Source organism: Papaver somniferum, chromosome 4 (assembly GCF_003573695.1).
Source record: "Papaver somniferum cultivar HN1 chromosome 4, ASM357369v1, whole genome shotgun sequence".
NCBI classification, from domain to species: Eukaryota; Viridiplantae; Streptophyta; class Magnoliopsida; order Ranunculales; family Papaveraceae; genus Papaver; species Papaver somniferum.
Window position 1 is genome coordinate 60,394,236 of NC_039361.1, and position 21,720 is coordinate 60,415,955.

Consider the following 21,720-nt stretch of genomic DNA (forward strand, 5'->3'; position numbering starts at 1 on the left):
TCGGCCGTATCGGTCGATACGAAATTTTTCTACATTTCCCGATATGAGACGGTATTGGTCGTTTTCTATAAAGTTTAAGGGTAATTTTGGCGAAGAAAGTCTTCCAGGTGGTAGTAGAGGTGCATGTAGCTCTCGAAGCAAGTTATTAAAGTTACTCTTTTGTTTTTTTTGATAAAATTGATGTTATCTATTATATCTTATCCGAAACTGTGTGAAGAAAATGTTTAATATAAAATTATAGTCTCTAAATCTAGAACCGATATTATACCGATATTTCAACGATAATATCCCCGATATAAAATCGTACCAGTTTATCGGTCCCGGCCGAGATGAACCGATATCCGATATTAACTACATTGACCGTATCCTACCCTATCCACTATTTGGCGGGTAGGGTGACGGGTAAAGATTTTCTTAACCGCCAATAAACGGGTAGGGTGGCGGGTTAAGCCATATCCTACCCACCCTACCCGTTGTGCAGCCGTAGTTGGCTCCGCATAAAGTTGTATACATAACGTGAAAGTGGAGCATAACACAGTTGGGTCACACAAATAATGTGGAACATAAATACAGTTGGTCACGCATGTACGCTTATAACAGAAATGCAAAAGTTTAACCATACACCGCTATATGTTATCCTACACCGCACCATAGAAGCTAACTTAGCTTCACCAATAGAAGTCACGAATGAGTTATATGTTGTATTATGTGCGATCCAAGAGCAATCAGCCACCAGTCGTGTCCCTAAATCAGGTCATACAATCCAACGAGAACTTGCAAAAATTGTGTGGACTTGTAGTCTCACACCTGAATATGACTGGTGGGTGTTAGTTGTCATAATGGGATACCTCGAGGATAATATCTGTAGGCATTGTGGCGATGTTAATATATAACTCCTCCACAAAATACAACTGGAGCCAGTTTTTGGCACTCTCTTAGAGCAAGGAATACTAAATCTTCATGTCCTATAAACCACTAATCAATCTTGCTGATTTTATTTAAATACTAGTATATGATTTCTTTAGCACCAGCTATAATATGCAGGTGAACTGACATCACTTAATTAGGTCAAAATATGGGCAGATGTTGATAAGCACTGACTAAATTGTAACATAACGGACTCGTCACTTGGTGCCATCTGAAAGTCGTTTTGTGGTTTGTGGTGTCTTGTAACTTCAAATTCAGCAGCTGCTTTATCTATTAAAAAAAAGAGACTAAATTGTGTAATGCAGCTTCAGAGACCACAGTGGTCCCTGTATAATAACACATTCCATATTGATACTGCAGATTACAGTTGACAAAAAACACCTGATAAGTTCTACAATTGTTGGAAATAAAAAACTTGTGTTATCATGTTCCGTGGATTTTTATAGTTTGCTAAAAAGTAAACATTACAGATTAGATAAACTAAATCAACCATAAATGAAACTAATAATAAAAGTTACAATACATTAGTGTACAAAATTTATAATGAGAATTTAAGGTCCCTCAGTAAAGCGCCGTTTCAATTGCTTGTGACCAGAGCCACTTCTGTGCGAATCTGTGCCCGAGTGCTGCAAAGATTCATAGGGACTCTGATTGGATGAATCTCCATTCCCAGAAGGGTTCCACCTTCCTCTATCAGATAGAGATCTACCTAAATTCGGACTTCTATAAGATGGAATGAATGGGGATATACCAGCTTCTGGGTTACATCCCGGGGGTGCATCATCTCTGTAGTCCCTGGGTCGCCTCTGATCACTGTAGTGACTATCATCTCGGTAGTCCCTGGATCGTCTCTGATCACTGTAGTGCCCATCATCTCGGTAGTCTCTGGGCCGTCTCTGATCACTGAAGTGGCCTCTGTAATTGGCCTCTGATGAGTGGCTTGGAGATGGGTTAAACCTGTTAATAGCATTCCTATATGGGTCAAAACTTGAAACTGCTGGCAAAGCTGCCCATCGTCTCTCATCAGCATTCTTGGGAATTGGAGCATTAATCCCTGGAAACTCAACACTCATCTTCTTCTTCTGCTCTGGTTGCTCGGGTTCATCTGTTTCAGAGAGTTCTCCGTCCTCCTGGTCAATCCTGGTCTTCTCATCCAAGTATATTTTGATACCAGAAGCTTGATCCTCGTCATCCAGATCTAAAACATTTTAACATGACAGTAAGACATGTTTCCCGAAGAACTCAATTCTGACAGGAAAAAAGAACGTGTAGAAAATTACCCATATATCCTGGAGGATATCCTATTTCACGCATTCTGTGCAACCACGGAGGTGGATCCAACTCCTGTATATCCAAAGGAAGTAGTTAGAAAGCTTATCTTGAACCAGAGCAAAGGCACCATGGTTGCAAATACGAATAAGAATTAGAAAATCCTTAGAAATTCAACACCCAGTCAAGACGTCAAATAATAGGTCACAAGGACTAACATATTAAAAGAGCAGGATTCGTAGCGGACATAACTAATGTCTCATATTTCAATTAACAAAAATACTTAATCACATGTGTAAGATAAAGTAAGTGATCTATTTTTATTATTTTGGTATTTGTTAATTGATTCAGGTCATTATACTTGCAGATCAACTATGGAAAGCATATCAACATTAATATATTGCAACTAATTAACAAATTGTCCAGTTTCTAACTGCCAAACTTCAAACTGATGTATCTTTGAGCAGTCAACAACACACATATAATGAGCAGCAACAAGCGGCTTTCCCTAAAAGGACAGCAAGGCTAAGAATGCAACTACTCAAGATGCAGAAACTAGATTTAACACACCAAAAAATATAAACAAAGTATGATAGGCGAGAGAAATAAAAGTCATGTTACCCCAATACCCAGAAGCTGTCTTGTTTCTGTACCAAGGAATCCAGGCCTTAAACCATCATACTTTCCACCAGAAGAACTCTCATAGTACCGAGTATTCTTATGGGGACCAGAAGTTTGATTCTTTTTGGAATTGTGTTCCTTCCGAGCATTATTTACAGCAGTGTGATCACGAGGCTTGGGGCAATCTTTCAGTGCATGGTTATATGAACTACAATTGAAACATCGAGAAGCCTCTACTGCTTCCAAACCCCTGCATAAAAAATACTTGTGTAATTAGTTTGAATCTACTTACAACAGTACTTGGTTCACGTCCCCAAACCAAATGACCCTAAGTATTCCATAACCATCACGAATTGTGAGTGATAAACAAGAAGTATTCAGCATTATCCACGAAAGCCCATTAATCTAACCAGTGCGTCTTACAAATACCAAAATCCTAAACACAAAAACTGGTCGAAAACTGGTCCTCAGCATGATTCAACATATTTTTCAATTCCCATATAATGACAATCTTATTTGTGGAAGAAGAAAGGAAACTTACCCCTCCACATTAGATGGTCCATCCATTGAAGTCAAACCCAATAAAAACCCTCGATCATAAAGAGGTGCAGAATCGCCATCCACACGAATGATCTCCTCAGTTTGCTCTTTTCTTGTATCATCGTCCATCCAGAAAGACTTAAATAAAAAAGGACACAGTTATTAGAGCAATATCCAGAACTTGCATATCTACTGTAGCAGATCCACAAGGAGGTACTATTAACCTAATAAGTATGAAAGTTTAACGAACAAAGCAGGAGCAATCACTGCTATTTCCACAAAAAGAAAATTACACTTATAATCATATGACAGAATGCATCTTATCTCGTGAAAATCAATCCAATATCTTCAGTAACTGGGTGATGGTAGAATATTCTGAAAACATCATAAACCTGCGGGACTCATTGATTGTAGAATTGCAGCAATTCCAGAGGACATATTATAAAGCTACAATCCCTAGAAAGTGGGAACTGGTATATTGATGTGAGGTAAAATGTGCATTCCAAGATACCTATCTACTGATTTTGTCACTGGTTTTGAAATGCAAAAACAGAATACCCAACTAAGATTAAAAAAGAACAGATCAAAACTGAAAATTCAGGGCAACGTCATATTGTTGATGCATGGGAGCAACACATGTTCAATAAATAACCTACCACTGCAGAAGATCTTTCTGTGCCAACTTGTAGTGCCGGAAAGTAAGTCTCCTCACCAGATACCAAGTTTTCGTGAGGCTTCTGATAAGATGGAAAGCAAAGAACTTAGTCGCAAATAAATGAAAATTGTAACCAAAACTTGGATTCTACCGTAATATTGCTAAGTGAAACCAGTCAATATACTTGATTGAGATTCATACCGACATCGGTACTCAATGCACAAGTCCATGCTGAATTGGAATGAGTGTGTACAACACAAACAGAAAACAGAGTCTCACTGTTTCGGATTATGAGGCTTACATTTGTCGAAGAATCATGTTGAGCATTCCACTTAGACCACTGCTGCAAAAGTTCTTCAAGCTTCCTTTTGCTTGCACTGAGAAGATTGACCATAACATGAATAAATGATAATATGCAAGTACTATAATTTCAAGAGAACTCAGCATAATTCTTTTTTGGTGGGTATTCTGTCTGATCTGAATTCACGAACCATACGAGTTACTTTCTGATAAAAAAAAAAATTGATCATGCTCTAACCTTGTTAAGGAATTATATATGACACGCACAGATGGTTCCTGATCAGCATATTCAACTCGCTTCCTTTTGACACCTGATATAGCTAAAGCATGACTAGTCATGGAAACCATGAGAAAACAACAGATAGGAGCATGCATAGTAATATTGTACCCAAAATTTGCGTACTGATAGAAAGCTAAAAATGACACCAGAATAGCAAATTGTACTATGAGATTCAGAATATACTGAAAAAAAATGCATTTATCACCATCAGTCGGGGTAACAATTGGCCTTCCAAAATTGACTGGTACTGTGGCAAATAAAAGAAATGGCTAGAAGAAACTATCAACAGAGTCACAAGTGAAAAAAGGATACGTCTGTCATCTATTTTACTGTAGCTGATGTCAATATCATTCCGGACTACTGCAAAACCATTGTCAACCTTCTCCACCATTTTGAAAGTTTCAGCCACTATAATACTTTCCTGCATAACTAGTGGTTGCTCAAACAAATCCTTGTCAACCTCCATATCCTGTGTGTGTTGGGTCTGTTGACCTTCCATATTTCCTCCGATACATTGCCCTTTTTCCAATTCCTCATCGTTGACAAGGCTCGCTCTGCCTTGACTCTCTTCATCGATGACACTCTCTCTACCTTGATTTCTATCATTCACAGAGTCCTCTGTAACTTGATCCTCATTATTAGCAACATCATCTCTACCTTGAATTTCCCCATTGATGGCGTCCTTCGTACCTCGAGATTTGCTAGGCTGAGGATCTGGCTCACTAATAACACAATCTGAATTTGGTGCTTCATTGTTCTCAGTTCCGCTAACAGAGGCACTAGATGCATTGAGGTCAATAAAATCCTCAAGTGCCATGTTCCAATAATTAACCAATGTTTCTCAGCAAACCCAACCAACTTCCAGCAAAAACCAATCTCCACTAAAACTTCCTTAATAGAAGTCAATATACAAAGTCAGTCTCCATAAGTATTAATAATTACACAGCATGACAACAGTAATATTTCACTGGAGGAACAGACAAACAGATGCCTTAACAGATAGTAAAATTCTTGTATAGTTTAATGCCCCACTCAATTAATGGCTTAAAGCTAAGGATAATGGATGATGACGCTTTTTTATTTTACAAATTTAAATATTGTGTTTATACATCAAATGTCATGGTAGGTTTCAGCCTGTATCAACACGGTTTGATCATGTTCAAGATATCCTATAATATGCACATGAAGACATGCCGCACATGCCAATTTCCAAATTTCAGTATTTGCTACCCATAGATTCATATTTGTGAACATCACAAGAAAAAAAGAGCTTTTAATTATATATTCAAGATGGGCTCTATGTTTAAGCGCTACGAAATTTCCTATTACGTCTCACTGAAAGATATTTTGTGAACAAGAAGTCAAGAACAATTTTAGGGGTATCACCTAGAGGACAAATCCATTACTTCATGCATTCTAATATTCCTTAAGAAAACTTATTGCGGCTATTAAAATCTAGGGTTTTCAATAAACCATTACAAATCTATAGTGTTCTACTGTTCTCTTAAATTACATTCTTGATTGAAAATAAAAACTAAGATTTTAACCAAATCACATCCACTCAATTCATCCAATTCCGGCTAAGATCTTATTCAACTACTACAAATCCAAAGGTGTTAAAACCATTATAATTAAAAAATAATAAAAATTGGATAAAGATAAGAGATACCTAAAGAAAGAAACTTAAGCTACAAATACAGTAACCTAAACCCTAAACATTAGGATAATTCAAACTTGACTAATCCAATAAAAATAAAGTAGAAGAGATTCAGAATAAAACTTTTAAGCTACAATAAATTAGGGTTTGAGAATGGGGGTTTTACCTGTAGAAGAGAATCTTCAAAACCAACACAAAGTTTGAGTTGAGGATTTAGAGGGGGGAAGAGAGATCCATACAATAAATTCCAACCAGAGAAGAAGAAGCAGCCTCAAGTGATGATGAGATAGATGAAGAAGGAGAAGCGAGAGGGAAATTTCTAGTGGGTGTGTTTTCAAAGAGGAAATTAATCATAAAGAGGTAATTATCGGATGCATCTAGGTTTAGAATATTAAATCTAGGAATTACCAATAGGTACTATTATGGTAGTCTTAGTTAATGGCAGGTCCATCCACTAAAGCCCAGTAACCAGAGGTCTATAATAAAAGGAAAAAGAGAAAATTGGACCAAAAATTTTATCTCCTGGTCCGGTACACGTGCGGGAACGGTAATGCGTAATTTCAAAATTCCCAAATTAACCTTCCACCTCTAGATATTTAAGCTCCTGGTTCTTATCGTCACCTTCTCTTTCAATTTTTGGTTTTGCTCCAAAGAAGCTTTCACGCTGGAGATCTTTTTGATTTCGTTAATTGAGTCGCCAATTCGATCCCAAAGCTATCGTTTTGTATATTATAGAAGAACTCCTCCGATGAAGATTTTTGCAAGATATATAGGTTGATTTTCTTACTGTTGATGTTAGTCTAGTTTTTTTTTTATAATCAATTTTCATCTAGTAATGTTTATTTTAAGGCTTCTAATATTAATCGTTTAATGGATGTTTGATTATGATTTGATCTCCTTGTTTGATTGTTTATTTTATTTATTAAAAATAGTTCAGATCTATATGGATAATCATGTTTTTTGTCAATTTCTTCACTAGATCTGATCATATCAGTTTCATTTTGTTGGTTTTAGATGTGTTTCGGTTTATTTTTGTGTATGAACCAACAATACGTATCTGCAGTACTGACAGAAACCTAGTTTTGAAGACCTTTTTTTATTTGATTCAGAAGTACATATATGGAATATTGAAATAGAAGTGTTTCAATACTGTTTTTTCACGGATTCGTTAATTATTTTTGACATGCAGCTGATTGTTGTGTATGAACCAACAGTACGTATATCCCGTACTGACAGAAACCTAGTCTACTTTTAAGAAGAAGAAGAAGAACAACAAGATGGTGCATCGTTATGATTTACGAGGAGAATATTTGTTTTCTGTTTCCATGTATGCTTTATAATCATCTTGTTTGATTATTTTGTTCGGTTTTTCTTCTTTTGATTTGTTTTTTTGATTGTATTCTGATAATCAAATCGATTTGATTGACGCTTTTATGGTTTTTAGGTTTGTTACAGTTGTTTTTCGTGTATGAATTGACAGTACATATATGGCGTACTGATACAAAACTCTTCTAATTTTGTTTTATTTGAAGTTTTTCCAATTTTTTTGGTTCGATCCATGAGTATGTATGTATAATACTGATAGGAAGTGCTATTTGCTGTGTTTTTGCTCCTTTTTTAGTCTTACCCTTCAGTACTTATGTGAGATACTGTAATATGTCTTTCGATTCTCTTATTTTTCATAGATCTGTCACCTGTTGTTGTCATACTGTTGATTTGTAGTTCATGAATCTTCAGTACATATATCACATACTGATAGGAAGTGCTCCTTGTTATGTTTGATTCAGTACGTATATGAAACACTGAAATAGATGCTCTTTGTTACGTTTGATTCAGTACTGGAATTGGATATGTAGATGATCTGGAGTTGCAGTTCAGAACTTATTGCAAGAAATGACAGATTTTGAATGATAGGAACAAGAGTTGTTGTTCGTTCAGATTTGCAAGCTTGTGAAATTGGTGGTGGTCTTGATGAAGTTACAAATTGGTTGTGATGTGTGTTTGCAAGAAGGTGTGCTGCAAATGGATTTGGAGGAACATAGAAGGTTGGGTTGCTGATGCAAACTGAAGATACAGATGAGATAGAGGAGGAATTGTAGGTGGTGATTACTGTGAACAAAATCAGTGGATGAGATGTTCGTCTCAATGGGTTTATGAAGATGGTAGTGTTGTTTAAACAGGGAAGAAGAACAAGTCTGTGTTGCAGCTGAATTGAAATGACAATGGTGTTGATGTAGTTGTTGCAGTTGTGGTTTAAGCTAAGAAGATTGTGATGCAGCAAGATAGAAGATTACTGAGAAGATGGAGATGAAGGCAGTGGTGAATGGTTGACTGCAGAGGTGCTGGTGCTGCAATAAAGTAAAGTGAATTGAGGAGTACTCAGATTCCTAAGTAGTGTAGCAGATATGTACTCATATTTGTAAGCAGTGTGGCAGATATGTACTCAAATTTGTAAACAATGTAGAAGATATGTACTCAAATCTATGGTCCTTTATATGTTTTAATTAAATTTGGACCTCCAGATAAATAAAATCCCGATTTGGTAGAAGTATGTTATTTCACACGTACTTAAACAGTGGGGTATATTAGTCATTTCCATGTTTTCAAATAACTTTGGACCTTAGAATAAGAGTAAAATCTAGTTGGAACCTGCTATAAATAACCTTATGGGCTTAGGACCAAACAAGAAATTTTCCATATTAAATTGAAACAGTTTGCTGGTGCGGGGTGCCGGGGTCGGTGCTTTGAAGTTATGGAAGATCTGTGGACCTGGGTGTTCGGGAAAAGGAACTTTCTCGAGAGAGCTCTATTCTCTTTCCTCCGAATCGGCGAAAAACTCGGCAGTGAATCGGCGCAACTCACGATGAGATAAGTGAATTAATTCTTCGTTCTCTTGATAATTTTAATCTCTTCGTTCTTATTAACATGGGGGTTGCTTGAAATTAGAGCGGTTTTGCCTTTTTTTCACAGCAATCGGGTGAATTCTGCAGACATGGAACCACTTTTGGTTGTCTCAGTGCAAACGTTGATTAATCTAATATTGGTTATTAATGAGTTTTCAAATTTGGTGCTACACGAAACTGGAGTAAATATACAACGGCTGTTTTTTAGGGTTTCGAGTTGTAATAGCTGCTACTCAGTTAATGCACAAATAATTTTAAATGCTTGTAAGAAGAGTTTCAACAGGTGTATGACATTCACAGATGGAATAAGGGGCAGGATATTATTTAAGAGGATTTGTATCTTTGTTATCTTCTCCAAAATATTTCTATGTTCTGCTGTTGAGTTTACAATGGACTCGGAAATCATTCAAGTCCAAAACCAAATGGCATCCACTTCGATAGCAGACAGATTGCGAGCGTTGAAAGAACCAAACATATCCTCTGAAGATCTACTACAAGGAGCACTACAATTCAAATATAGCTTTCTGGGAAAAGTTTATTCAGATAGAACTTTCTCAGTTAGTGACCTGAATAAAGAGTTGAAGAATCTTTAGCCAAAAAGTAAAGATATATTCATTAAAAAGGAAGAAGATGAATCTTATCTTGTAAAGTTCCAGACACAAGAGGAGTATGATATAGTTTTAAAGCTCATACCCTGGTTTTTAGATGGAGATTTATTTGTGCTGGTTCCATGGAATCCCCAAATACCAAAAAGCTCAGTGGATTTGACAAAGCAACTTTTATGGTTAAGACTCTACAACATGCGGCCGGGTTTCGCAAGTAAAAAGATAGTTTATGAGATAGCAGGAGCAAGGGGAGAAGTTAAGGAGTTAGATCCCCTGATTGTGTTGTCCCTGAAGGAAAAGTTCAAAGAGCATCAGTGATAGTTGATGTAAGGAATCCACTCCGTAGAGGTATCTGGGTGAAAAATGCAGCCGGTGAAGAGGTATAGATTAGGTTGTTTTATGAAAAAAAGCCTTTCAATCTCCGTGACTTCTGATACACCATAGATCACAAGGAGGTTGAATGTGCCACAATAACTTCTTTTCTTCTTCATCGACAAAGAGGACATCTCTCATCGACCTCGATCTATGATCCACCATCATGGACAAACCCAGATGCAAGAAAGCACAAAGCTGCAAAACAACATGCATTAGAAGCTTATCAAAATAATAAGGAAGGAAATCATGAAGATACTATTAAAAAGAAAGTGGTTGTTGCTGAGGAGGACTGCATGCATGAAGCTCAACAGAATCCTACAGAGTTTATTGTTGAACTGTCAAAGGATGCAGTCAGTCTAAAGGAACAGGATAAAGACAATAACATCAGGAATGTTCCTTTGTCTTCTTCTCAATCTAATGTTGTAGTTGATGAAGATGTTCAAGGTATGATAAATATGCATACAGATAAAAATTTAAATGATAATGCTATGGTCCAAATACATGGGAAAAAAAATAAGATTTGAGGAGAGTGGTCCCAGTAATTCTAATATCATGAATAATAGTGCTTACAGAAATATGGACAACATTAACTTTTTGAGTAACATGTCTGAAGAATATGTGGAGAATCAGTTAAGAGACTTTAATGTGTCAATGGGTCAGAAAAGTGGATACAGGTCGAACATGCAGCTACTTAGGTCTTATGTGGCTTTAGGGGAATTTGATCTAACTCTTGATGATTATAATGTGGTTAATTTAGACCCAGATACAGCTAGTCTTGTCAAGTATTCAAGGATCCACTCAGAGAACTTGTTAATGAAGTGGAGGATAATCTATCGACTTTCAATGCTAATGAGTACAATCTAGATGGGTCAGGATATGAACATATCAGTTTAGAGGAACATTCACCATCTACTAATTCTCGTACCTCCTTTCATGGAACAGTTTCTGAGCAAAAACAATCCAAGAGACGAAAAACAACCTCTTCTAGCACTGATGCCCATGTACCAATCTATTTCTTTTATAACCCTAACATCATTACTGAGTTTATTACTTTCAGAATATCATATACTTTAGGTTTTCCTTCAGCTGCTTCACTGATCTTGTTCATATTGAATTCAATATTGATGTGCATTCTCATTACTTCCACCAAATCATGAAGATTTTATCGTGGAATGTCCAAGGGTTAGCTTCTAAGGATACTATAGAATTTTTAGCACATATTATACAACATCATAACCCATATATTGTCTTCTTAATGGAAACTAAGGTGTTTGAGTCTACAGCTAGAGTGTTAACTCAACAATTCTGTTATCCAAATCTCTTCTTTGTGAGTTCTATTGGCCTCTCTGGTGGACTAGCTTTAATGTGGAAAGATGGATTTCCTTGTGATATAGCATGCAATAATGATAACATAATCCATGTTATCTTAACTTCAAATGCTTCTAAACAAGAATGCCTCCTATCTTGTGTGTATGGTTCAACTCATTATGAGATAAAACAAATATAATGGGAGTTCATTAAAGATTTAAGTGATAATGTTTATCAACCTTGGGTGGTTATTGGAGATTTAAACATCCATCTAAAAAATTCCCATGCATCTACTAGTCAATCTTCCTTTGACAACTGGGTTTGTAATATCATATATAGTGCTGGTTTAATGGATATGGGATTTATAGGCTCAAATCATACTTGGTCTAACAGAATTAATGGGAAGGGACATAGAAGAGCCAGGATTGATTTGGATCTACAAAATGGGAACTGGATCAGATACTATCCAAACTCAAAGGTGTTACATCTTCCATTTTTGGGTTCAGATCATTTCCCTTTGTTGTTGATTACTGAAAGTATATTGCCGCCACAAAGAAATAACTGGAAGTTTTTTAGGTGTTGGTTACAAGATTTGACGTGTTCTGAACTAATATCTAATAAGTGGGATTCAGTGCCAACAAATGTTGATCTGAATACCAAGTTAGTGACCACTAGAAAAATATTATCAAAACGGAATAAACAACATTTTGGTAGTATACATTCTCATATGCAACAACTTTTTCAACATCTTTCTCAGCTACAGGCGCAGCCGTTTAGTGAAAGTATTTCAAATGAAATATGTGTAACTATTCAGAAGCTTGACTACTGGAAAAGGATTGAAGCAGATTTTTGGAATAAAAAATCTGGTGACCATTGGATTGAGGATATGGATAACAACACTGCTTATTTCCATACTAAAACAAATCGCAGAAGATCAAGAAATCATATATCAGCTTTGAAAGATATAAATGGTCAATGGTGTCATTCAATGAACGATTTTGAAAATCTCCCCACTTCTCATTTTGAAAAGATTGCTACGTCTACTAATCCAGATTTTCAACCAAATTCATTTGATCTAATAAATCCATTTGTCACTTATGAAGAGAATCAAGCTCTAATCTCAATTCCCTCTGCTGAACAGATTTATGAGGCTTTACATACTATTCCTAGATGGAATGCTCCAGGGCCGGATGGCTTCCCGGCTGAGTTCTTTCAAACTCAATGGTCTACTGTTGGTAATGATGTGGTTAAGATAGTTCAATAATTTTTTCAAGCTAGGCATCTTCCACCACACATCAACCAAATTGTTACATGTTTGATACCTAGAACTCAAAACCCTTCAACTCTTGGAGATTACAGACCTATAGGGCTTTGTAATATAATCTATAAAATAATATCGAAACTCTTAGTAATACGAATGAAACCATTAATGGAAAAAATCATTTCCCCTACACAAGCAACATATGTCCCGAAAAGATATATCAATGATAACATAGTAGTGGCACATGAATTGATTCATTCCATGAAAAAATCTAAAAAGAAACATGGATTAGTAGCATTGAAGCTAGATATGTCTAAAGCATTCGATAGAATCGAATGGCCTTTTGTAGACAAAATTCTAAGCTCTTTAGGCTTCTGTGAGGAATGGAAAATAATTATTTAACAGTGTATATCAACTACTTCTGTCTTTGTTCGTCTAAATGGTAATGTATGCAGAGCATATCAACCAACAAGAGGGCTTGGACAGGGTGACCCACTCTCACCATACTTATTCATCATCTCCATAGAATATTTTACTAGATCTTTAATGCATGATGAGGCAATGGGCTTGGTAAAAGGAATTCAGGCAGGTAGCAAATCTTTAACAATCAATCATCTATTATTCGCAGATAACTGTATGTTGTTTTTTCAGGATACTAATAATGGCATAAATCACATAAAGGACATATTACATGATTTCAGTCTTCTATCAGGTGAAATGATTAACTTCAGCAAATCATCAGCATTTATTGCAGGTGACATTTCTTCAAGTCAAAAGGAATTAATTCAACATAGTCTTGGAGTTAAGAAGCTTGAAACTTCTGAGAAATATTTAGGACTTCCAATACTGTTGGGGAAGTCAAAAACTAACTCTTTTGGCTCTGTTAAGGATGCTTGTGAACACAGACTTCAAGGTTGGTGTTCTAAAACGCTTAACTTGGCGTCTAGGACTACCTTAATTAAGTCAATACTAAATGCCATGCCAACTCATTACATGAGAAATTTTAAACTGCCAGAGACTATCACTACTAGGTTTGAAATGATATAAAGGAGGTTTTGGTGGGGACGTAATAAAAATAAGGGCTACAATCCTGTTTCGTGGAACTCGCTTTGCATTCCTAAAGAGGAAGGAGGGTTAGGTTTTAGAAATCTGCAGTTGTATGATAAATCTCTTATGATCAAATTAGCATGCAGATTATGTACAAAGGAAGATAAACCTGAGCCCCAGATTATGAAATCCAAGTACTCTCCACACTGTCATTTTCTTCATCTTCAGGAACCACATAACAATAGCTCATGCGTTTGGAAAGGACTATAATTAGGACTACAATATGTTAGACAGTATCACAGATGGGATGTCAGGTGTGGTACAAGAATCTTAGTTTGGTATGGCAAATGGGTAAGAGGGCTAAACACACCACCTCTCCCAAAAGAAAACTTCTCTGAGTCAGTTAGGATAGTTTATGTTTCGAATTTAATGCTGCAGAATCCTAGGAGATGGAACACAAATTTAGTGCTAAGGGTATTCTCAAAGGAAACTGCAGATCTCATCCTCAAAATGCCTTCAGTGCAATATGGAAAAAACAAGTTGATCTGGGAGTTGAATAGAACAGGGGAATTTACTATCAAGTCTACTTACAATGAACTAGTTAGGCAGTCAAGGAACTCTAATGGGCAGAGAATTAATGATGTTCCAAGCATAGTCTGGAAAAGGCCATGGAAAATGAATGTCCCACATAAAGTCAAATTATTCATCTTGAAATGCATTAGAGATATTGTACCTACTAAAACAAAACTTCATAAGGTTAAACAAGATGTAAACCCACTGTGTTCTAGATGCTTGCAACAAGAGGAAACTTTAAAATATCTGTTGATAGACTGTGACTATTCAAGATCAGTGTGGTTGACTATGAATATAAACATCTCTTCTCTGCAAGTACATGATACCCAGATTAAAACTTGGCTACTTTCTTGGTTCTCCAAAGTAGATGACAACTCTTCACCTTTGATTTCTACATTCATGGTAACTGCATGGTTCATCTGGAAAAATCGATGTTTGAAAGAGTTTACCAATAAACACCAAAACATTCACTCAACAGTTTATTCTATTAAGCACATGATCGACCACTGTTCTAGTACCAAACAACATAATAAGGAATCACAGATTACTCATTGGTATCCACCTCAGGCAGATATGCTTAAAATCAATATGGATGCATCTTTTGATGAAAGTAACTCATACATAGGTATTGGTTTAATCATTCGTGATTCTGCAGGAAACTGCATCAGAGGGAGGTTCATCAATGGAGGAGTAGATCCTGAGCATGGGGAATGTCTAGTCTTCAAAGAAGCTATCAACTGGGCTAGAGAGAAGAATCTGACTAAAGTAATGTTCAAAGGTGACTGTGTAAACATGATCAACTCTGTGAAGCAAGCCAAATCTTCGGTTCACTGGATGAACGAAGGCATTGTAAATGAAATAAGGCAACTCCTTTCTTAGTTTGATGTTAGTTATGTTAAAAGACAAGCAAACAATATGGCGCATGTAATAGCTAACAAAGCTAGAACTGACAGAAAATCTTTTAATTATCGTTGTAACATTCCTGAAATTCTTTTAATTAACTTAGCATATTAATACAAGAAGATGTTTGCATAAAAAAAAAAGTGGACCTGGGTGTTCTTAGAAGTTGATGATGAGTCCAGGTGGCTGAATCTGGTGATTGTGATAGACGATATTTTAGGCCACACGTCGGAATCTCTAAAAACCTGTTTGGATACAGAGAGAAGCAGAAGTCCGTACTCCGTAGCAAAAAAAATCACAAAATATTTCGTTTCTAGAAATTATATACAGTTTGTACGTTTGGATACCAGAAGCAAAAATTAAAAATGAGAAAAAGCGAAAGGTTAGTTTTGACGCAAAATTTCACAACGACTTTCAAAAGCAGAAAAATCAACTTTGTGTGAAGCAAAATGTTTTTATTTCTGACTTATGCTTCCGGAGAAGCTAACAACGCGTTTGTATACAAATCTGCTTATGACTTCTGCTTCTCCAGAAGTAGAAGTCAGAAGAAAAATTATTTTGCTTCGAGCGTGTTTGGATACACATCCAGAAGTTACTTTTTGACTTTTGGAAGCAAAAAAATCCGAAGTTAGTTTGGGTAAACAATTTCAGAATGACTTCCAGAAGCAGAAAAGTTAACTTTTTGTGAAGCAAAATGTTTTTGCTTTTGACTTCTGACATCTGCTTCTAACTTCTACTTCTTCTGGAGAAGCAGAAGTCAGAAGCAGATTTATATCAAAACGTGTTATAATAATAAATTCTGACTTTACTGCTACCAGAAGTCAAACATCAAACAGGCTAGCACGAATCAAAAGTCAGAAGCAGCTTTGACAAATAACTGACTTTTCTATTTTTAGAAGTTGTTCTGAAAAATTATTGTGAAACCGACTTCTAATTTTTCGATTTCCAAAAATAAAAAAATAACTTTTGAGTGTACATCCAAACACTCTAGCGTGTGTTTTAGTTTGGAAGGATTAGAAGATCATGTACCGGCTTTTGGGCCATAATGCCTACTCTAGCAACTTTATACCAAAAACTTTACCACAATAACATCCGCGGTGATGCAAACTTTCACGAATAGATAAAGAAGCAAATTTTAACAAATACAGTCATTGAACGGTGCATTTTGTGCCACGGACTTACAGAACTTTAAAAACTTTTAAAAGTCTAAATTGAACTTCTTCTAGTTGATAGAAGATAATGTCCTCTTCAACCGGTTGTTATTACTAGTACTACCACCCTTCTCCCCATGAATGTATAATGGGTACGCAAAACAAGATGTAGCCACTGCGGAACTCTCCCAATCCATCTCTTTGAATTTCCCAGCACTTGTATTAGAAGGTCCAGCTTCATCACTTTCTACCTTCTTTTTTCCTTTTAGAGCAGATTCTTCGTCTCCATCGTAACCCAAATTCTTAGCTTCATCTTCTCGACTACTACTTCCATGACTGCCACTGTAATCACTTGTACCCTCACTTGATGAAGTATATGTCTTGTCATCGTACAATGGAAGAACAGATTTTGATATTGACTCATTACATTTATCTCTACCCAAGCTATACGTTGTCGAGAGTTTCCGTGCTATACCATCTCTCTCTTTAACCAAGATTCCTAATTTCTCCATTGCCTCATGTCTCGAGGCTTCGTCTCCTACTGCCGCATTCTGCTTTTGCTTAGTAATTGCCCGGTCAAATACCTTTAGATCTTCCTGGAGCGAACGCTGAAATATAAATCAAGGTTAGGAAGGAAATTCGGCAAGGATAGGCTCACTGTACTATCTGTATGATTTTCAATTCATGACTCACCCTATTCTCTAGAAATGTTCCGAGGTCTTGGTTTTTGAGTTTTTCCTTTCCCCAAAATATACAGCAGAAACGGACGGCACATAGCAATATTATCAAAACAAGAGATTCAAATAACAGATACAATAGTAGTGTTCTTTCATTCTCTGCGTAAATGCTGAGATGCTTAGGCTTTGCTAGGGAGCAGCTCGACGCATGATTCTGACCTGGTTATATATGAAAGAAGAGATAATCACATATCAAGCATGTACTAGTTTTATGCCATTTGCAAAAGTGATAAGAAAAAAAGAGATTTTACGTGTTGTGCGGCATTGCAGAGGGTTTCCCATATCTGCACAGCAGGAAATTGTCCAAAATGTTAATCCCCATTTTAAAGATTGCGGTTTATGACAAAAGTAGAAATGGGGGTGGTGCTAGAATGTCTTTGTAAAAGAAACTTACTTCCTGCAGCTACAAAAGCAAGAAGAATTCTCTCATCCATTGCGAAGTACTGTAGAATGCTTTCATTCAAGAACGACGCGAATTGGCCTGATACATGTAGTCTGACTATTAAAAAAGAATGTGGTAATCAGATCTTTGTACCCGAACAAGAATGAGAGAAATTAGACATACCTGTATAAGTTCCTGACCAGTATACAGATCCAGTAGCTGGCACTAACATAGTAAATACAACATTTTTGGGTTTCATTACAGAAATGTAAGTGAAATCACCAATGGTTCGGCTAGTTTTTCCCTCCATAACAGTTTGAGAAAAATAGATTGCATATCCAGAGCAATGTAGAAGTGGACTAACCAGAGCAACTGAATCAAGTACATTTGCTTTTGGAAATTTCCTAAGATCTCCAGAAGGTGAAAATGAGTACAGAAAACCATCCAGTGAACCGATGGATATCCAACCTGTTTCATAGAGGAATATGTATAAAGGTGTTTTTTGTTAATTCAACTATTGGCGAATCTCTGGCACTCGTTCTTAACATACTATAACTTAAAAATTCGAGAAGAGGCGTAGCTAGTTACCGTTGGAATCGACTATTGGAGAGCAATCTATTGTACTTAGAGGGCCAATATTCTTCTGCCACAAAATATTTCCAGTAAAAACATCCAATGCCAACAAAAGAGCCTTCACAGGGAAAGTAACATACACAAGACCATTGTTTCCAGGGGTTATTGTGAGAAGTTTATCGAATTCACTTAGATCCTGAATCCATTTGAATTGAGGATTTCGAATCACCAATGCGTAGAGCTCCCCGTAAGTGTTAGAAATCTACAAAAAGCACACATACCATCTTAGGCAATAAAGTTTGCTAATGGAATAGAAATTTAAGCCCTACTAAACTGACAAGCACAATTACGGATGGAAGCGTAGGAATTGGTGATCTTACATAGACACTACCTTCGCATTGATCAACAACAGGAGCTGAAGTAAAATGACAATCTGTAACATTTCTTTTACAGCCTACACGGTAACCAGATCTATAAAGAACAGGTCCAGCACTCCATAATCTTTGACCCCGCAGCGTGTATGCAAATAGTGCTCGGTTTTCAACGGTGATAAACATCAGTGAACTTATAACACTTACTGCCATCCCAGAAATTTTATTTGATCCTTCTGTAGTTAACATTTTACCAAAGAATATCTCGAATGTAGATTCAGGATTCCGAACACTTGGAGGATTGATTTTCAAAATTTTGTTTTCTGCCACCAAATATATCTGACAAAAAAAATATGCAGAACCACAAACAAATTGAGAGAACATAAAAGAAGACAACAATCTACAAATGAACGAAATTGTGTACCTTTCCGAACTCATCTTGATATGGAGGTATATCAACATAGCATGTAAAATTTATATGCACGCTCCAGGCTATAGAACCATTGCTTTCGAAAGCAAAAAAGTTTCGATCTGAACACGTATAGATCTTTCCATTATCTCCAACAAGTGGTTTTGAAAGCCTGTAAGTTGTCTTTCTTGTAGGCTCTTGAGCTGAAAACAAAAAGGAATTCGCCAAAGACATACGCGCTAGTCAGCAAGTAAAAAGTAATAAAAACTCGAGTCATCTAATTGTTTACAGTTTCTTGAAAACATTAATCATCAACGAGAAGATTAGCACTAAAATTGTTCAAAAGAAGGCTAAAACTGTACAGTTTCTTTACATGTTAATGCACTCAAATTGAACCATAAATCACAATTTGAGAGAGAGAGACGGAGAGAGTTTGTACCTCCAAGAAATTTCAGGGCATCAGGTGATTGGGAATTGACAGAAATTGCTCGGAAAAGAAAGAGGAGAAGAATTAAGGGTGCCATTGGAGCAGAAAAATGGTTAGAAGAGGGTTATGATAATGTTCAAAAGTATGTCCTCCGGTAAGTTTTAAAACGGTTATTTTAACTACCTTGATTCTGGAGGGAAGGATCATTTTGAACCCCATATTGGCCACAATTATCCTTTTCCCATACGTACCCAATGGAGGCAAGAACCACTTTCTCACTTTCCATGGTAAAACGAGCAATTAATTTTCACAGCCGGGAGGAGAAAAAAAAAAGAGACACGATGGGTGTGCCCTCGCTTACAAACAACCAAGAAAAAATATCGACAGAACCCAAAACACTGGAACAGGAAGCAAGAGTTTTTAAAAGGTTAGAATTTATTGAGGCAAAAAAGAAACAGAAAGAAAAAAGCACTTACAGTGCTACAAACTGGCATCAGCCAGACGTCCAAGAAAAACAGGAAACAAAGGTATAAAAGCCTACTACAAGACTTCAACCGGAAAACACAGTTACACAGCAAACTAATACTTCTTCTCAGCAGGTATAGATGATCTTTTCCCACGCCCCAAATTCTCATTGTCATTCCAGGAAAGTTTAGCCACTTCCTTGTCCGATTTCGACGGCTTGTACCTGTCCACAGTATCATTACAATTTCTCTTCACTTCCTTGTTCTTCCCTCCAAAATAAGTTCCCAAGAGGCTAGTGATTTGCAAAAGTTTTTCCTCATGTTGCTCTCTATCTAAAGGTTTAATCTTTTAAAGGCTTCAATTTCTCTACAGCCATCTTAATTGTCTGTCTCATTTTCTGAAACACTGCAACTTCTTATCTTTCTCCTTGACAGTCTCTTCTCTGATTTCAGGTGAACCATTAAGGTTCTCAACGTTGCAACATCAGAATTTACATCCAGGGCAGTGTAAGGGTTCACTAGCAGCTCCTAGAAAGCGAAAAAAGCGGAAAGAAAAACAGCAGAGAGGCTCTGGGGGGTTCAAAAACATGTCTCCACCTGTTTACAGAAGTCTCCAGAGAAACTCCTTTAAAGGGCACTCTATGACTCAACCATAAACCAACCATCTGCACTTCATTAGATGAGAGAATCTTGAAAAACTCTAATGTTTCGTTCCTTCCGAATAGCCCAAATGATCGCTGCAGGCAAAACTTTCCAAACTAGTGGCATTCCGTTCTTGCCTCTATTGTTCCAAGAGTTAAGAAGATCACAGACATTTCGAGGAGTAACCCAACTAAAGCCAAAATCTCTAAGAAAATTATTCCAAATTCACCAAGCAAAATCACAATGAATTAAGAGGTGACAATTGGTTTCTTCTTCCTTGAGGCAAAAATAAGACCTATTGACCCAAGGTCATCCTCTCACTTCATCCTGAGTCAAATCCGTTGGAGCGAGATCCACATGACGAAACTGGCCCTTGTTATAATGCAGCTCACCAGAAGATAGCGAAGCATAACAAGATTTAATTGAAATTTTTTAGGAAGAAGGCCAGAAATTTCCATTATCGTGAACCCTTCTAGAGATGTTAAGGTTCCATTCCCATTTTCCACCATTCATAGCCCTCATACTGCAAACTGTGGAGTCTTTGTTATTTCCCTTACCGCAGAGAAGAAAGAAAGCAAAAAAAATTGGATTTAAGAGCACCATCTTCAATCCAAATACCCTCACAAACCCTATTGTTCGTGCCTATAAAGACCTCAAATCTGCAATTGGAAGAAAGCAGAGGTAAGAACTTAGAAATTCCATGCTAAAAAACAAGAAAAAGATCAAAAGAACCGAAAACAGAAGGAGAAAGGAGAAAGGAGTTGACTAGCAGCTCCTAGAAAGAGAAAAAGACAATAGAAAGGCTCACGGGGGTACAAAAACAGCATGTCTCCACCTGTTTATTAGGGTGAGATATTGTTGCCCAAGATTATACTACATACGAGCTTATAAAGTTCTATTTCTTTTCCCTTCAACGGTAGAATTATATGCAAAACAAAAGTAAGGTTGAACCAGTTTCAACCACCACAGAGACTTGAAGAAAGCACTGCCAATAGACGTGCAAAAAGGATGGACACGTAAAAGATTATATACAGGAGACTATATTTGCTGGCTTTAGAATAATCACAACCTCTATCTTTTCTCCCCTCTATTTGCTAAACCTCATGTTTTTCCCTTTAAAACAAGAGAACAGAAGATGCGACCATTTAGTACATGAGATAAAAGTATTTTACTAAAACGTAGATAATCCTAATTATGATAATCCTGGCTCAATACATATGTACATTAAGTCATCTTAATCCTAGAAGTAAGTTTCAGGTTGAAGGTAGAACCAAGTTAAAAACAAGAAAAGAAAAATCCTTGGTAAAAGAAAGAACAAACAACTCATGATCAAAATAACCCAT

General features: G+C 36.6%; 2 protein-coding genes across 4 annotated transcripts; both read right to left on the reverse strand.

Annotated features, from left to right (window-relative positions):
- Nucleotides 1-1,334: 1,334 nt before the first annotated feature.
- Nucleotides 1,335-6,595, reverse strand: LOC113275656. 3 transcript variants are annotated; one of them, XM_026525196.1, is made up of 9 exons: nucleotides 6,416-6,595; nucleotides 4,905-5,479; nucleotides 4,551-4,632; nucleotides 4,314-4,389; nucleotides 4,014-4,094; nucleotides 3,359-3,495; nucleotides 2,818-3,067; nucleotides 2,208-2,271; nucleotides 1,335-2,125 (listed from the first exon to the last, which is right to left on the reverse strand). In XM_026525196.1, the coding sequence occupies exons 2-9, from the start codon at nucleotides 5,407-5,409 to the stop codon at nucleotides 1,479-1,481; spliced, it is 1,842 nt and encodes a 613-aa protein (XP_026380981.1). In that variant the 5' UTR covers nucleotides 5,410-5,479; nucleotides 6,416-6,595; the 3' UTR covers nucleotides 1,335-1,478. The 3 variants fall into 3 exon arrangements, with proteins under 3 accessions (XP_026380981.1, XP_026380982.1, XP_026380980.1); XM_026525197.1 differs by having other exon boundaries at nucleotides 4,551-4,623; nucleotides 4,905-5,483; XM_026525195.1 differs by having other exon boundaries at nucleotides 4,905-5,483.
- A 9,730-nt stretch (nucleotides 6,596-16,325) lies between these two features.
- On the reverse strand, nucleotides 16,326-19,368 carry LOC113272587 (protein GAMETE EXPRESSED 3-like). Its single transcript, XM_026522401.1, has 9 exons — nucleotides 19,284-19,368; nucleotides 18,860-19,047; nucleotides 18,445-18,774; nucleotides 18,080-18,326; nucleotides 17,675-17,959; nucleotides 17,504-17,590; nucleotides 17,361-17,393; nucleotides 17,066-17,268; nucleotides 16,326-16,980 (listed from the first exon to the last, which is right to left on the reverse strand). The coding sequence occupies exons 1-9, from the start codon at nucleotides 19,366-19,368 to the stop codon at nucleotides 16,444-16,446; spliced, it is 1,995 nt and encodes a 664-aa protein (XP_026378186.1). The 3' UTR covers nucleotides 16,326-16,443.
- Nucleotides 19,369-21,720: the final 2,352 nt, after the last annotated feature.

What these genes read in the sequence shown, in the direction of transcription:
- LOC113272587 (XM_026522401.1), bottom strand. Translation starts at nt 19,368, where the DNA reads ATGGCACCCTTAATTCTTCTCCTCTTTCTTTTCCGAGCAATTTCTGTC. An exon ending in TGCCCTGAAATTTCTTGGAG is followed by an intron (nt 19,048 to 19,283) that starts GTACAAACTCTC and finishes TTTTGTTTTCAG; the next exon opens with CTCAAGAGCCTACAAGAAAG. An exon ending in GAACATTTCTAGAGAATAGG is followed by an intron (nt 16,981 to 17,065) that starts GTGAGTCATGAA and finishes TTTATATTTCAG; the next exon opens with CGTTCGCTCCAGGAAGATCT.
- LOC113275656 (XM_026525196.1), bottom strand. Translation starts at nt 5,409, where the DNA reads ATGGCACTTGAGGATTTTATTGACCTCAATGCATCTAGTGCCTCTGTT. An exon ending in AACATGATTCTTCGACAAAT is followed by an intron (nt 4,095 to 4,313) that starts GTAAGCCTCATA and finishes CCATCTTATCAG; the next exon opens with AAGCCTCACGAAAACTTGGT. An exon ending in GACAGCTTCTGGGTATTGGG is followed by an intron (nt 2,272 to 2,817) that starts GTAACATGACTT and finishes TTGGATATACAG; the next exon opens with GAGTTGGATCCACCTCCGTG.